Here is a 17,107-nt window from a genome sequence, read left to right on the forward strand (position 1 = left end):
AGAAACAAAATTAGCTTCTTTTCTTTTTTTAAAGTTTAATTGTTTACACAAAAACAACCTTTACTTCAGTAAATATAAAATTTACACACAAAAAAACTACATTAAAAAAGAACAGAATCATGACAAACCAACAAAAAAAAAAAAAAGGATGGGAATTCAGTGTAAAGGATCCAATTGCAAGGAAGGCAAGATGGGGCAACACTATCAAGGCATCCCACTTGTACACCTAGGTATCTGAAGTTGTAGGTGCAATACAAAACCAAAATACATTAAAACTAGGATTAAAACCTGTATTTTTATACCATAATATTTTATGATATAAATATCTGTAAATTCTGTAGGCAACACAGTTAATGTGTGAAATACATAGTTTGCTCTTCACTGGAAAGTCACTGGAGTGGTGTACGAGCACCGTGTCACCCACGAGTGTGCTAATGGTCAGCAGCGAGCAGACTTTAGACGTCCAGCCCGGATGTGATAGCCCCTTGTTTCTTTGCCAATCTGTGCTATTTCTCACACGTCCAATGACATAATGAGAAACTCTGGTCACCTCCAGCAGTGATTTCCAGCACTTCATCTCCTGGCATTAGTCTGTTACCTGACTTAGGCATATTCACCTGCCAGATCCCCTGTTTCTCATTCCCTTTTGCACTTTATAACCTGAACTCTAAAGCTATCTTGTAGCTACCAAGAGAGACTGGCTTCTAGGTTGAGATATTTGGGATACACAGTTCTTCAAGCCACCTTCAGGAATCTGTAGAAATATTTAAAGTAGGGTGGACAATTCATGGTCAAAGGTTATGTGATACAAAAAACGGGGACCTATATAGTGATGGCTAACTTTAGACCTAAATCTTTAACATTTTTTCTATTGCTTCTTTAATATTTAAACTTAACATTCAGTTTTCATATATTAAATGAGCAGAGCATCTTATTGATGGAAGTGCTACATTATCTCCAAAAACACCAGGTAGTAAGGGAGACTGTAAAGTTTAAAATTAACTGTAACCTTAAAAATCATTTAAAGGGATCAAGTCTCTTTTTTTTATTATCAATATTGTGACTGGCAACCTATAAAAGCTTAAATTATAAAACTATTAGTGACTCTACTTTTTAAACTGTATGTACTATAAAGCTGTATATCTTTTGTTACTTATAGATGTTACAAAATTTCCAAGTCAGAAAGTGAAGGGGGGGGGGGGGAAACATAGTCTAAAAGTTTTACAGATTTAATTTTCACTAACAAAGGTTCATTTCTCCCACAACTGTTTTTATGCCATAAAAATCTGATCAAATTTATTCTACTACTTTCTTTTCTGGACAGATGATACAGTGTTCAATCATGCTTTGGAAGACCATTTTCAACGGGTAACTGTAGTTCTCTAGATCAGCAAGTCCAACTTGCTTTACTCGGAAACAAAAGCACCAGACTATCTCTAACTTGGCCCTCGTCCTGCAAAAAAAATTTGTAGCAAGACTCAGGCAGTCTGTTATGAGAGCAGGACTGGCCCTGAAGCAACCAGCTACATTAACTTCTGCAGTAAGCATGTGCAATGCTCTCATTTCAACTTGAGAAAGAGCCAAACAGTATTAGATTTAAGGAAATTGTAGAAATGACATTTGTTCTGTAAAAAACAAAACAGGGAAAACTTAAGCAATCCACAGGTGTGCATTAAACATTTAACAGCAAGCCTTTGCTTATGTATATTAATTTAAAGATTATCCACAGGGATCTGTGATACATTGGCCCTGCCTTGTTACTATAATTAAATTTATTCAAATATTAATTTAAAATAGGAAAACAAAGAAACTGCTCCTTGGGGAACATGTTTATTGTGTTTGAGATGATACACTGGGTGCTCTCTGAGCTACAAAGGGAAAAAGGAAATCCTTTCGTTACAAACTGACAAAGGTAAAAGTTAAAACAGTTTTCACAACAGCATGTACCACATATTGGAAATAGATCTGGGTTTAATACAAATGACATAATTCCTAGTAATCTACAGCTACCTTTAATAACTTCATACAGATAATGAATTAGGCTAAAATGCACTATAATATTTGGTTGACTTCAGGAACAGTATCCTTAGTACATCACAAAATACATTTTGATATCCCAAAGAAGCAAGACTTGCAAGTAGGCATTTTAAACATAACTAATCTACAGCTACAAATTTCTACTCTTGATAGCATTTACCTTTTTGGGGGGGCAGTATCCCAGTCTTCAAAAGGATAAAAGCAGAGTAGAATCAGTATAACATATACACAGAAGTCCGTATTGTAAAGGCTATAAAGATTTGTTGCACACTGCAAAGTTGCCTTCTGCACCTTCACACTGCACAAGTAGTTTGTAATTTATGTTGCATATCTCTTGGTCCACTGTCTGGCTATCCTGTCATGTTCTGCTCTGTTGGTCAGGTACTGAGTGGCTATGCTTCCAACCAGAGGGTCAGCTGCAAAAGGCAGGAGAAGATGCATTAGAAACCATTCCACGATAATAAAAAAAAAAAAAACAACAAACACATGATTTAAAATACATAATCTATTCCAAAAGATAGTCTTTGTTAGGCCAGAAAATCTGTGAGATATAGTGGGACTCTTATCATACAAGACATTTCCAAGAGAAAACACACAAGGCACAATGAACAGAAAAAGAAAACAGAAAAATCTGTTGTGGTTATCTGCGTATTAACGAATCTTGCCCCAGCCAGGTGCCCTGCTTTCACCCCTTTGCAAGGGCCGACGGGTGCAGGGGACATTCAGTGAGTGTAGCCTGGCGCAATCCTGTCACAGTGCTGGGACAAGACAAGTGTACCTTAGGGTATCAGGTCTATGGACACACACCGAGGGGGTCCAGTTTGCTTCAGGAGTCATCAAAGAGGCTAATCCCTTTCCCCCTGATCGTTACCAGTCTTCTGTAAATGAACTGTCACCTTAGCACTACTGCTCAGTTCCTGCCCTGATTGCAGGCAATTAGCATTCATTGCCTAATGGCACTGGTCACACACTTGTTGCTCAGAAACCGTACTGCTTCCAGTAGAGTTCCTCCCAACAGGAACAAGGAACTCTCTTTGAAAAAGGGAAAAATCGCTCTGCACATCGTCCCCCTCACATTTGCAAGATTAAACGTTTGAATTGCTGTCTTGAGAGAAGGGACTTCCTGTGGCCCCTTCCAACCTGCAGGATTTATGAGTTTACAACTCAAGGGAACTTTGTTACTTTCCTGGATCGACCACTCACTTGCTGCAGCTCCTGTAATACAGACCTTCAATGACATCAGCTTATTTTCTTCACCATACCTTGGGGGTAAAAAGGGCTTAGTGCTATTTGCTTTCTGTTGCGCCGCAGAAGTGAAAAGTGCCATTAAATGTGGGACGGCATCCAAGCAGGAATGTTTCATCCCCAATTTTAAAAATATTAATTTTTATTTAATCTGCATACAAGCAAATACGCAAATTACATTCCATGGCAAATAAGTCAAACGACTAAGAGTGGACGCTCAGTAAACTCTCAGCTCCTTACCTGGGTTGCAGTCTGTCAGAAGAGAACAAATAGACAGCAGAACCTTTGAAATAGTCAAAGCAGGGCTCCAGTTGTCTTTCAGGATATCCAGACAGATGACTCCCTGACTGTTGATGTTGCAGTGATAAATTCTGGTACGGAAAGTAACCTAGAATCACAGCGTAAGAGACAGAGAGGGAGTCATTCGGTGTTGCCCAGGGATGCTGCCCCTTGTCTCTGAGCAGCAGCAGCGCCTGGGGTGCTCCCAGTTCTGCAGAGCTTCTGTGGAGGCAGCTCATCACTGCTCATTTTCTAAAACACAATTATTTAACAGAAGAGAGCGTATTTACTGTAGTCATGGCTACCTTGGAGAAACCTACCACGGAGATCTTTGGTGCACAAACTGCTTTCACACAGGCCCTCTGTCTGGTATCCGCAAAAATTAGGACCTACTTTGTAGTACTGTATGCTATTTAATGAACATCCTGCGTGTCAAGAACGATCTAATCACAAACTTAACTTTACTGTGGTTTCTGAAGGTGAAGAAGTAGACAGAATTTGGCTGCATGTGAAGTATTAGTTGATCTTTTCCTTTCTTTCAAAAGCCTAAATATAGTCCATGAAAATTAATATTTAAAATTGCAGTATTGTATTATTCTTGTCCAAATTAGCAATGAAATCTTTGCCTTACCCTTCATTAGGCAAGACATAATATACATCCAAAACAACGCTATCACACTAACACCATTCTTGTTTTTAAATTATTTCAGACTAATATCGGTAGAACATGTAAGAATTATTCTGCACAAATAAGTTAGAAATATTTAAGTGTTTTAATTACATAATGCACAAGAAGATGAAGGAAACTTTCTTTTTCATACAGATGCAGGGGGGAAAAATCCGTGATGTTTCTGAAACTACTGAAAATTCAAAAATTATCATGCTCTTAAAAAAACCCCACAAGATTTTCATGAGGCATTTGTCTAAAACTCTGCATCGCTTCATTATAACAATCTTAACTCAGAGAATATTAAATTTTGCGGGTTTCAGAGAAGTGTGAAATACATAAAGGGTATATTCTTCTTTACGCTGTAATCCTTCTGGGAATGAAAAAAGATATCTGATTTATAACATAACACTGTAGCTACAAGAGCCGTAAGTTGTAGAAGCGTTGTGTGGTAGAATGTATTTAGTGTTTGTGAATGTCAGCAGTGTCCTTTCTGGTGACTTGGTCAAGAGCTGTAATTTGGTGCTAAGGGAGGGGAGAAGGGAACAACCTTTAACTTCCTTGATATCCATTAGTAAATTATGATTTCTTACGTATTCATACTATGTCTGAGCAAGGAAATGAAATTTTAGTTTAAGTTAAGATTAGTTGCATTTAATAAAAAGAGCTTTTGCTTAAAAATATTATCAAACAAGGTTGCTGATCTTGCCAGTAGTAAATAGATTGACATTTTACAATAATGGAAATCATCACAGTAATTTACCCGATTTGAAGTCACCATATCACACTCTAGTTGTCTATCTAAACTTATTTTAGCTTTCTGTTATTTTGCTGAAAATTACGTGAAAATATATAGTACAGGATCTGGTTCATAACAAAACGAAGTTTATTATGTATACATATTTTAGTAGCTGGAATGAGAAGATGAAAGCATAAGAAGGTCTTGTGCCATCTTCTATTAAAATTAAAATTTCTTGAATCTTAACTCTTGATCAGAATTATCATCTCATTTATCGCTTGGTAAAGCTTGGAAATCAGTATTGACTGTGGTAATCAGGAAACAAATTAGACACAGGATTTTTCTGAAATTGCAAGCCAAGATTTTGGACCTTGTAGTTTTCAAGAGACCATAAAAAAATTTGATATTCAGAAAGCAATGAGCATTCACTTACTGCAAGTTACATTCTTCTCACATGTGAAACAACGATAAACACAATAAAAAGCTTACCCTTACCTTTGGTGGCTTGAATGGATAGTCAGATGAAAATGTGATATCCAGGAAAAACACGCCTCCTTCGTATACAGAACCTGGAGGTCCAAGTATAGTAGATCTCCATTCATAAATGTTATCCCCTTTAGGACCGGCACTGTTTAAAAAAAGAGGAGAGAGAAAGGAGGAGTCAGGTGTACCTTTGAGAGGGGCATTTTATGGATTTCCTTCTACATTCATTTTGTTTAATACAAACCACTTCCCTGTCTTGAACATCTGCCTAATTTCCAACTGATCTCACTGCGCTCAGTGTTTGAAACAGGCACAAAAGCTGGGCACTCCGCTGTCCTTTGGAGATACAGCAATGAAACAGATTGACCATGAACTACTGGACTGTCACTGTCTGAAACATACCCCCGATCTGCTTTCTCGAGTATGCGGTTGCTCTGAGCTTCTGCATCATGCCCTTCCAATGACATCACATCCATACACAGAAGGAGTTGTATATCTTGACCACATTCATCTTCTCCAGGCATTAAACGGATCATACCTCCATAAAAAAATGTGACTTACAGGTATATTGATACACATTTATTGCCACTTGTTTCACAGACTAGAGTGAAATGTTACTCCCTTGGGCAGGAAAACGGGATGGGAGAGACAGAATCAAGTAGCCTGGAATTGAGCTTCTTACAGCACTGTTAATCCAAATAACTGTTTTCTTCAGGCATTTTCAATCAGCATTGAAACTACTAGCCAAAAATAGTTTATTTTAAGAAGTACAATACTGAACGCATTTCTCACTAGGGGAAGGGTTATTGCATAATTAATAATTAAAGTAAAGCTTTGAAAGAAGGGATAATGAACAAGCATTTTCTCGACTTCTGAGACTTCATACTTAATGCTATTATCTCACAGTAACCATCTAACCTCCTCACAAAAAAAGAATCAAAGCACAATCTTATTTCTGTACGCAAGTCTTGGGGTAAAAATTAACCTAACCTTTTGCAAAATGACCTGAACCTGAACCGCTGAGATCCAAACTGACTGCTATGGAAAACAACACCGCTGAGCTCAGGCGGGCACGGTGGATTCATCACATCTCTGCAGACAAGTCAATAACGCAGCACTGTAAAAGATCCTTTCAATTCTCCCCACCGCGGCTGCCTCCCAGGCACCACCTACATCTTGCAGATGCATGGTGAAGCGTCCCCATCCTTCTCCCTCTGCGGTCCCCAGGAACGGGCACGGAGGACTGTCATACGGGATTGCACAGGAAGCAAGCGACAGGGCATGGCACCAAGCTGTAGCCTGGGAGTTTGTGGTTTCTGGCATTGCTCGATACTCAGAGAAGCCTCCCTACAAGCCTTCCAAGTGTTAAGGCTCTTCCCATGTCATGTCACCTCATGTATTTGTCATACATATGTCCGCAGTCTATAACATGGCATGTTGGACATTCATCCCTACTACGTAGTCAAACATGTGGAGACACTTGTCAGGGACAAGGAATATGAGCAGTCTGCACTAGGCATCTGCAATTCCCACACCAAAAATTTAGCTATTTTTACATTAAGATCATATTTGAGAAACAATCAAAAGCTGATTTTGATTATGAACTTCCTTTCAATTCATAATTTCCCAACATGTTTTTTATCTTGTGGACGTTTCATGTACCAAATGTTTAAACTGTTATAGGCCTTTCATTAACAGGACAAAATAATCATGGATTTTGGCTGACATCCTATTTAATTAAAAACAAAAAGTATTTGATGGAGCTGTAGCTATTTTCCTGTTGCCAAAATGAAAGTAGGTAACAACGGCGTGCTGGCCTCCAGAGTACAGCTAAGAAAGAAAAACTAGAAGTGCTGTCAAAATAAAGTTTGGGTCTGAAATTACTGGTCTTGCCTTTCTATTTGCAATGCATGCACAAAAGTGGAAGAAAAACAGTAGATAAATTTTAGAAAAAAAAAAAAAAGGAAATCCAGAGGCAAGGAGGTCCATTTTCGATGATGTAATGAACTGTTCGTACCCTCAGTCACTCCAGAAGATAATTCCATTCATGCTCTCTAAAAACCAATTAGTGTAAGAACTGAAAATATTGGGGCAATAATGACAATATTTAAAACCCAGACAGGCCACTGAAATGTTTTAATTAATTATTGACATTCATCAAGCTTACAGCTAATTAGTATTGTGCTTGGAAACCAAATTTCTATGGAGCAATTCAATTTCAGCATTAGATGTCCTAATGACTGTTTTATAGTTTAATGCAGAGGTTAGTGCTCTTGCCTCGTGTGTCAGGTACCTTTCCTTCATACACCTCTAACAGCTGGATGCAATTCAATCAGATTAATGAAACAGCTGAATTAAATTAGTGACATATTTCAGCCCAATGAATCAGTCACAATTAAGTGCGGCACCAGTCCGGTGCCAAACTATCTGGTAATCACCAACCAAGTCAGAGCAAGGGCATCTATCAGCTAGTAGCCAGAAGCTAAGTGCAATAACTCTCCACCTATTACTATCTGCTATCCTCTTCTATGCTACTGCTAGCAATATATAAAAGGATCGGGCTACAACATGAGAAGGGGAACTCCTGACCTTGTAAGTGGAAGAAAACACTGTGTTCAAAACCCCTCCTACTGCTGAGAAAAGATTGCTGCAATGTCAAAAGTAACACAAAGCTGTAACAATAACTGCACTCAGATAAAGGAGAAAATTGTTAAATCAAACAATTTCATTACATCTGATTGAGGTTTGTGAAATCTCTATTTAACAGCTGAAGTGCTGCCTCACTTCCAGTGGTGCAAAAGATACCCTTGCTTCATTAGCAACCTGAAAATCCCTGCAATTACTACATCATTGGTGTGAAGAGACACGAGATTAAAGAGCAGAGACAAGACACCACACTTGGCTTCTACCACCTCTATGTTTCCACTGGGGATCATCAGCCAACCATACCCTACTTTGTCTTTTGTATACATACCAAGGTAATCTTTTTTGGAAGTAAACAAACCCACACTCTCTAAGGCTCAGCAAAACATACCAGACCTATTCACGGCAGCCTTGGCCTCTGCAGTGATTTCCACAAGGACAGGACAGTGGGGTTACACCCACTTGGCTGACTGCAGAAGAAGAGCAGAAAGCGCAGTCCTGCCTCAGGCAGGGTTGTGTACTGAGCTGCAAGCGAGTGCCGTAGCCCCACTGGAGTCACTGCCTTCGACTCTCCGTCACCGCAGAGCATCGTCCTGGTGCCGCAGGAAGCCACAAGGAGGGAACTGCTACTCCCTGGTGCAAATCTAACTTCTCTGTTCCCACAGAGGACACCAAAAAGCCCGGGCTGAAAACTGGGAATAAGGAGGCTTTCCTCTGTCCACAATTTTCTATTTCATTGATACACTCAGAAGAAATACTCTCCTCCTGTGGGGCACTAAAGAGGCTGGCATGGGAAGTGCTTCTAGGGGCTGTACTTGAGCTCTTTATTCCCAGAAGTTCTCCTGCTATTGAAGAGACTCACTCTCCTATTGCAAGCACAGGCTTCAAGCATCCCACCTTAAACCTTGAGAGCTGTGGTGAGTGACAGCCCAGCAATCTCTCTCGCGGTCTGCTACACTGGACAGAACACCCCAGGCAGAGCGCTACAATGGGGAATTTCCATCGGCTTTTTCCCTTTCCTTTTTTCATCACTGAAAGACTGAGCTCCTTCTGACTTCCCCCATGGAATCCATATGGACATAAAATCCTCCTCTATTCTATCCTTTAGCACACAAAATCCCGATGGAGCAACAGATGTGATGACAACTTCAGTGTTTTGGCTACACAGCATACATGTGCAGTTCACTGCTACCAGCCTGCTGCCCTCCTAGATTAGCCTACAGAACATCACAAATTCAGTAAAGGCACCACCCGTATATTCTCAATAAAAGAACCACTTGATTATTTTTTTTAAATATGGGCAAAAAAAATCTCAGACAAAGTAACAAAGCAAATTAATTGAAATGACAAAACATTCTTTGCAAAATTAAGGGGTTTTTATTTCATACATAAAAGCTGGATTGATTTTTTTTAATAAATTAGATAAATTGACAGAATAAAGTTAACTGGCTACATCTGCTTCCTAAGTAAATATTCATTATGCCACTTCACTGAGGGATATATACCTGATCCAGATAAGACAAAGGATTTATAACCACGCTTTATCCAAGCTAGTCCGCTGAACAGATTTAATTTACAAGTGTGACTTCAGATGGTGAATTTGAGAAGACATGAGGTTAAACTCTAGGGGCCCATGGGGTCACACCAGGTCCTTTAAACCTAACTCTGCTGAACCCTGCCTCTCAGGTTTCATGAAGAAGAGCTTTTCCAGCACAGCGTTACAAGCATTCACACGGATGCAGCGGCATTCACACCAGCAAGAAGTCTGTTAGAGTCCTGATGCAGCGGTTACAGAAATCAGAATTCAGCATTTGTTACAATTCACTATATCAAAATGCATTAAAGCTGCCCATATGGAACTAGCTGCACGATGAGAAACTAGGACAAGAAATTTCCAATCTACATGATGCTAGTAGCATGCTGCTTTCTGCACTTGCTAAATGCGTTTCTCCTGTCAACAGCACTCCTCTGAAACATGGGGCTCTAAATTTGGTGACAGAATGCAACTTCATAGTACTGAGACTGTGATAGTTAAGAAGAAAAAGCGTGAAGAAAAATGTAATTTAGCTAGATTTCGTGTTAACTCTGTTATGCTTTATTATGAGAAACAATTTGGGTCTGCAATACGATACAACTGAGGAGGAAAAAAAAAAAAATCTGTTTTTTAGGAAGTGGCCTCTGTCAGACTCTAAAACAGTCTTATAAGAAATGTCATTGGTACCATAAAACTAAAGGTACTGGTCTATATCCCAAGATGCCCATCGGGGGTGCCTACGTAGCACAGATTTAAGTGGTGGAATATTTTCCTACATTCTTCTTTCAAAGGCCCCACCCTTAGGTCTGATACCCAGGCAGGTACCACAAAGGCATCAGCTAACAAACCAAACGGGGTACCTGGAGTGAGAGTTAGGTAAGGAAAGAGCCCTCTCCATCCTCCCCCAACTTTCTTCTCAAGATGCAATTCAGCAAAAGTAAAACTCCCGAAGCTCTTCACAGACTGCCCAGCCACAGCGACTCTGTCACAATGGTATAATTATAATTTTTACAACAATGTAAGAGAAGACAGTACGTTAAGAAAGGAGTAAGATATCTTTTTTGATTTTTTTTAATTCAACTGAAGGTACTAAGGAAAGGAAGAACAAATGCCCTTAAGTACGCTCCACAACCTCATGCTCGAAAAATCCACTTCCTAAAGCTACATGGTGAGTTTTGCAAGATCCACAACACAGCTTCAGAAACTGGAGTTTTACAGATCCGGCAGTAAGAAAGGCACTAAGCACGTCACCAGCATGAAAGGCTTTGTTTTGGGGAGCAATGTCTCAGCTAAAGCTGTTGGCTGATGTTCATGTTCAGCACCATGCCACTGGAGGCTGACGGGGCTGTAATAGATCCTACCAGCACATACAATTCAGGCAAATACACAGATCTCATATGTAGCGAGTCTGTCTGCCTCACCGTCTCCAGTGGAAGGAGAAAGCTCCCACGCTCAGGTAACTTCAAGTTATTGCAGAAGTCGGGACTCAAAGCTACCATGTAGGGTACCTAGTGTGGATGCTGATGTTTGCACCTCAGACTTCCCAAACAATCAGGGTAGAGAGATCGGTGACTCTCTGTAGCACAAGGAGCATCTAAATACTCCCTAATAGCAAGGTTCTCCATCTCTCTGGTGACACCTACTTTTCGCTGACTGCATGGGGAACTTGGCTCCTAACTCAAGCCTCTAAGCTCAGTACTCCATGTATTCCTCACCCTCCATGCAGTGAGAAAGGGTTGTCTAGCTCTGTATTCACACACTACCTTGTAGCACACTAGCTTTTTGACTACATATAGATACACACTGCCATGCTGCTGGTAATTAAAAAAAAAAAAGTCTCACAAAGAACCAAAGGATCTCTGTCTGGTGCAAGCTGTCTGAGAGTTAGTTCAGTGTTACTCTGTGAAGCCTGGAGAAAGTACAAATCACTTACCAGTAGTTGTATTTTAATGTTAAACATGGGAATGGAAAGATGTTCAGATTATTCTCCTGCTTTGATATTTCCAACATTTTGAAGAAAATTTATCCATTACCTTTTTTCCTTAATCCTCTTTTCCCAATTGCGGAGGCGCTGTTGTGTTTTTGGTTACAGAGCACAAGAAAGGAAATGATCATTAATTAAAAGACTTAAAAAAGGGTTTAAAAAAGGGCTTCAGTCCTGTGCCCTTTAAAAATTAACAAGCATGGACAGCAATTTCAATTTTCTTTATTTTTTAATGCCTCGTTTCCAGGGCTTTCTGGAGTACTTATTCTCAGCATTCATATTATCAGCACTGGTGCCTGATAATAACTGATACCTACAGAATCTGGGTAGCGCATCCTCTGTACACAGAAAGCATACTGGTTTCACTAGCAAGAGCTTCAAGTACAGCCCTAATTTTTGGATTACAGCATTTTTCTAGGGTTGTACACATGTGGGCTGCCTACAGCAATATATCAAATCCATGTTGAAAACACTTTTTGATAAGGTACTAGCTATTATTAAGGTTTCCAGGTTATGTGCAATTTCTTACAAAGAAAAAGTTCCAGTCTATTGTGTTCTTTATATAGCTACAACTGTTCTTATTTTACCTGCCACTGAACTATCTGATACATCTGTTTGCTGAAAAAGGTTATTTACTGCTTCTAGCAGATCCACAGAGGCTCTGTGTTACTGAGGATACATGGAGTCTAGTTCACTGTACAAACCTTTGCTTCTGCCACTTCCTTAAAGTCTATCATGCCCTTAAGACTGAAATCTAGAAATTACTGCTGAAAAAAAGTGCCTGTTTTTAACTCATGGATCCCCTGCTAATTCAGCTGGTTGTAAAGCAGCGCAGGACTTGTGCCTGAGGCCATGGTTCGATGCAACAGTAAACCCAACTTGAGAGCTCCTCCTACCAGATCAAAAGCAGCATGGCTACGCAAAGTGCTGATCCAACGTAAACTAACTTGGCTGAACCATATACGTTCCAAAAACATCAATGGATTATCTTTGTAACACCAGGCTTTATGCTTAATCAGGTATCGTTTGTCCTTCTGCAGCCAGCATAAAGAGGGCATAAACTTCAGATTGCATGGTCCAGCTTAGAAATGTAATCATGTGGCTGTATTTGGTTCACGTCAAGTTGTACCATTCGGGGAATCTAACCGAGTGCAGATCTGCTATTAATCACCCTAAAGAGAAAGATGCCAGATTGTAGCGTTTTAGACAATTCAAACCTCCAGCACCAAACTTGCCATTAGTAGAAGAACATGCACTGTTGTTACCAAGGGAAGCTGAGTGACAAATCATTTGATAATTCCATCAAAGCTGTAATATGTAGATAACCAAAGTAATGTATTTTGGAAAGCTGATAGTTTTTCCACTGCCAAAAGCCCCATTAAATTACTTCATTGCTATAATAGCTCAACTTGACTTTCCTCTTTGTATTCCTGCTAGTTCCTAGGACCTTTCTAGCTGCTGTTAGAAGTCTGCTCAGGTTTGCTCCATCTTCCAGAACAACCGTAGCCAATTAGGGAGGCAGAATTCCTGTAATTTTTCTTTTGAAAAATAACTAACCCCAGCACGTAGTTCGCTAAATTACAACAGAAATACTGAATTTAAACCAGGTAACAAAACATATCAGATTGTTTCTGTCTATGTCTCCACAGAGGAGTTGTAAATATATACTACCCAGGCAATACATAAAAAGTTTACCAAACATGAGTTGTTTTTGAAAACAGAGAAATCACAGGATTCACAAGCATGAAGAAAGTTTGTGCTGAACATTTGGTTTATTTTAAGTATCTTGAAATCTGCATAGAAGTCTCTCTCACATGCCTACACTAGAGAAATTATCCATGATCCCTATGAAAACACAGAGCAGGACAGTCAGTAAAGGGAAACATTTCCTGCTACTTCACCATGTGTTCATAATAACAAAGCTGTAATTTAGCATAAAATAAAAGACCAGCTCTCTGTCATCAGTGTTGAAACATTAATAGTACTAGTGGCAAAACGTGTGCTATTTTCTTGCTGTTGGTATAAAGCCCAACTTGTATTAAGGCCAAATCACTTTGTCAAAGAAATTTGTCTACCAGGTATACAGTTCACATTTTCCTTCCACTCAAAATTACTGATGAACCTGTATTTAGCAAACATAGCAAATTTTGCCTTTCTTCCATGAGAGAGGCTCCTTCTCAACTCCCTAACACAAACAAAACCCATGTGGGATACACATATATTTTATTCTTCAATATGTTATAGCCTCCATACTGATGCTAGCAATCCAGACTGAAACAATCACATGGTACCTGAGAAATTGTGCGGACTTAGTTTAAGGAGTCTGCCCGCAAATACACAAAATGGAAGCACTCAGACACAGGATCATTTGCCTAATGTCATCCAGAAAACGTGTGCTGTGGAGTATGACTGCAATGTAAATCTCCCGAATCCCAGGCCATCACCTTACCCGCTGAACTGAGATTACACTATTAGTAGCTCATTCAATAGTTCTGTGGCATCCACGTGTTTTAGACATCTGTCACCTCCATCGTTCACTGCAAAATCTTCATGTCAAAAAGGTAAGTGACACTGAGAAATCTAGTTTAGGATTTTCTACCAATATTTTCAATGACACTTGCAACGTCAACAAAGAAAATCTATTATTCCCAAAATCCTTTACACACACACTTCAGATGGAGGAAGAAAGAACAGTTAAAACAATTAATTTCACTAAAGGATCTAATTAATCTAAAAATACAACTGGCTTTAAAACTGTAGTAAACTTATAAAGATTCATGCCCAAGAACAATAACCAGGCAATTTTCAACAGACTAAGCCTGCAAGTCAACTAGAGGTGTCCAGATGAAGCCCCCAGCTATCAATCTACCCAAAATACCTAAACATTAGGCAATTTCAAATACTGACTGATGTATTAAAAAAATCTCCACTGCTCTGTGGATTATGTTGTGTTTTTTTAAGGAACGTTATCTTCAGCCAAAAATTGAAAGGAACTCCACCTATGAACAGTGCTTTTCAAGACAGAAAGCACATTAGTGAATTAAAGAATCACCACAGTCTGACAATTCAAGCCTAAAGGCAGACTCCATGATTAAACTTGTGAATGGTGTTAATGTTGTGGAAAAACTTTCTTCTAATATCGTAAAAGGAGAAAGTGCAATTTAGTGAACACAATTTATTCAGGGACTTCATCAAGGACCAAGAAAGAGAGAATTGCTGGGAAGTCACCTTCACTGAAATGCGGGTGTATCCACCTGTCAAGAAGATGAACGCCCAACGTGCCTGGTGCTACCACAGTGGAACCTCCTCTTCCGGGATATCCAGGATTGGGCTTCTCCATCACTTCACAGCAATATAGCTAGAAGTTGCTTTTTCCGCCCCCCCTCTAAAAAATCGGCTTTCAACTTCAGCAGCTAAGTTACAGCTTGCCCACACAGAGATGGAGAAAAGACGAAACCAGTGAGTCGGATAGTCTGCTTCCATTAAAACACATCAACACTCTGAATAAGAAGGACCTACTTAGGGATTTAATGATCTTTAATACATACATATTAGTTTCATACTTTTAGTTGTTCCATACTAACTTCCTGAGTGTTTGCCCTGTGGCAAGCACTGAATATTTTCCCTCAAAAGAAGTCTGTATTGTCATCATCTAAGTCAGCTCTTGGTTCAGTCTTCCTAACCTTCTAGCACAGGCTTTCTTCCAAATGTAATTCTGTTATTACTGTTAAATACTTCCCCCCTCTTGCCTCCGTCCATTTCCACATCACACTGTACAGCCTAACAAAACAGAAAATGCCGTGCCACAGCTCCCTGTGTTGGATGCCTAACTTGAAGCCATAAAAAGTCTGATGGAAATCTCTGTAACTTGTAAAAAGCTGTATTTCTCAAAAATAAAACTGACCTTTCCCAGTTCATACACAAAGACCTTCCCCACCTCCAGCACAATAAGGACGACTTCTCAAGCCTGGCTCCTTTCCGAACATGGCTGGGGTCACTACGTGGCTTTTGTCACTAGCTACTTCATCTGAATTGAAAGTTCAGAAGGCCTGTCTTTAGCCCTCTTCCCACACTGGTTAACAAAATTTCCTACACCGAGGATTGCTTAAATGAGATTTTCACTTTTTCACAAGATTCATCATCTGAAATGATCATCAGAGCTCTGGCTACAGGCTTTAAACTCTGCTTAAAGCAAAATGATGACAAGCTTCACATTCAGTGCAGGGCATGAGTTTATCATTGACAATTTTTATACATTTAATATAATTTATATCTTTGATTTTAGGTTTTTTACCTTTGTACTTTTAACAAAACAATTCTGCAAATAAGCTTTTGCCAATCTGAATATATAAATCAAACCTCTGGGGTATAACACATTCCAGTAGACCTGAGCACAAGGTGACTGGTGCTGTCCCACAACCAATTAACCCCAGCAAAACCAGTCCCGTACCTCCTCTCAGTCCTTCCCCTCCCTTGAACACCTGTAGTGGTGCTTGTGAAATTATATACTGAATTGCTCTGTGGTGCTGAGCGGGTTGAGAAGTAACCAAGGATTGCTGTCAGGCTGCCTGGGCTCAGTACGTAAGCTGCAGAGTGACACAACATTATGAGCAGGAACAGTCCTGTACCGAGCACAAGGCAGACTTGATTCAGGTGCTAAAACATTAGCCCAACAATGTCCGTTTCACTAGCTGAATACGTGTATTTGGAGAGTTTCAAAACAAAAGCAGCTGAGGATAGGAATCTGTTTTGTGTAATGCAAAATTGGAGACAGCTGAAGCAACACTTGGTACAGAGTAGATATAAATGTAGCTTGTGTATTAAAAGCATTAAAAAACCCTGTGAATATCAGCTTTAGTTCCAAAAGCACACCAATTCAAAGGAATGGAGAAAGCATCATGCATACAAATATACAGAAATCAATGTCTGATATGAGTTCATTTTACTCCACAAAAGTGTACTACACTAAAGAAAAATGTGAAAATAATAATCATTCCAGGGGAAAAAAAGTCAATAAACATCTAAGCGAAACAAGTCTCACACAGTAAAATCTGTTTATTGAAAAGGCAGCTCCAGCCCAACTATTGCTCCCTCTAACAACGTTAATTTAATAACTCTTCCAAATGAATGTTCTCTGTCGAGACAGCTGTAGCATATGGAGCACAAGTAGCTTGGGTACCAAGCCTAGGGAGCAGGGCTTTGTACCCCCCCTCTAAGACAGCTGCCACCGCTAAAGGATGAGCTAAGAAATTTGTGACCCGCACAGAGCTTTGCTGTAGAGCTTGGACCACTGGTATCAGTGGACTAAGATACGCTGCAACTTCATTCCACCTTTTTACACATCTGTCTGTTCAGAGCTAGGATCAAAAAGAAATGTAATTTTCCCCCACAGCCCAGATTCAAGGCAGCTGTTAGGAAAGTGGCAGTTTACTGCCTGCAGTAGGATACAGCAGCTCAGACCTCAGGCAAAGCAAAAGCACATGGACAGCACCGACC

The 17,107-nt window shown here is 39.7% G+C and overlaps 1 protein-coding gene across 1 annotated transcript in view; it reads right to left on the reverse strand.

Moving 5' to 3' along the window:
- Window positions 1–1,814: 1,814 nt before the first annotated feature.
- UBE2E3 (ubiquitin conjugating enzyme E2 E3) overlaps window positions 1,815–17,107 on the reverse strand; it is a 58,576-nt gene continuing 43,283 nt past the window's right edge. Inside the window, exons 4-6 of the mRNA XM_087733723.1 lie at window positions 5,463–5,595; window positions 3,523–3,670; window positions 1,815–2,453 (exon numbers count right to left, since the gene is read on the reverse strand). Of these exons, the coding sequence (XP_087589849.1) occupies window positions 2,356–2,453; window positions 3,523–3,670; window positions 5,463–5,595 (379 nt within the window). The 3' untranslated portion in view covers window positions 1,815–2,355. The remainder of the gene's footprint in view (window positions 2,454–3,522; window positions 3,671–5,462; window positions 5,596–17,107) is intronic.

Source organism: Nipponia nippon, unplaced genomic scaffold, assembly GCF_047370975.1.
Source record: "Nipponia nippon isolate SJK-2023a ecotype South Korea unplaced genomic scaffold, ASM4737097v1 scaffold_5, whole genome shotgun sequence".
NCBI classification, from domain to species: Eukaryota; Metazoa; Chordata; class Aves; order Pelecaniformes; family Threskiornithidae; genus Nipponia; species Nipponia nippon.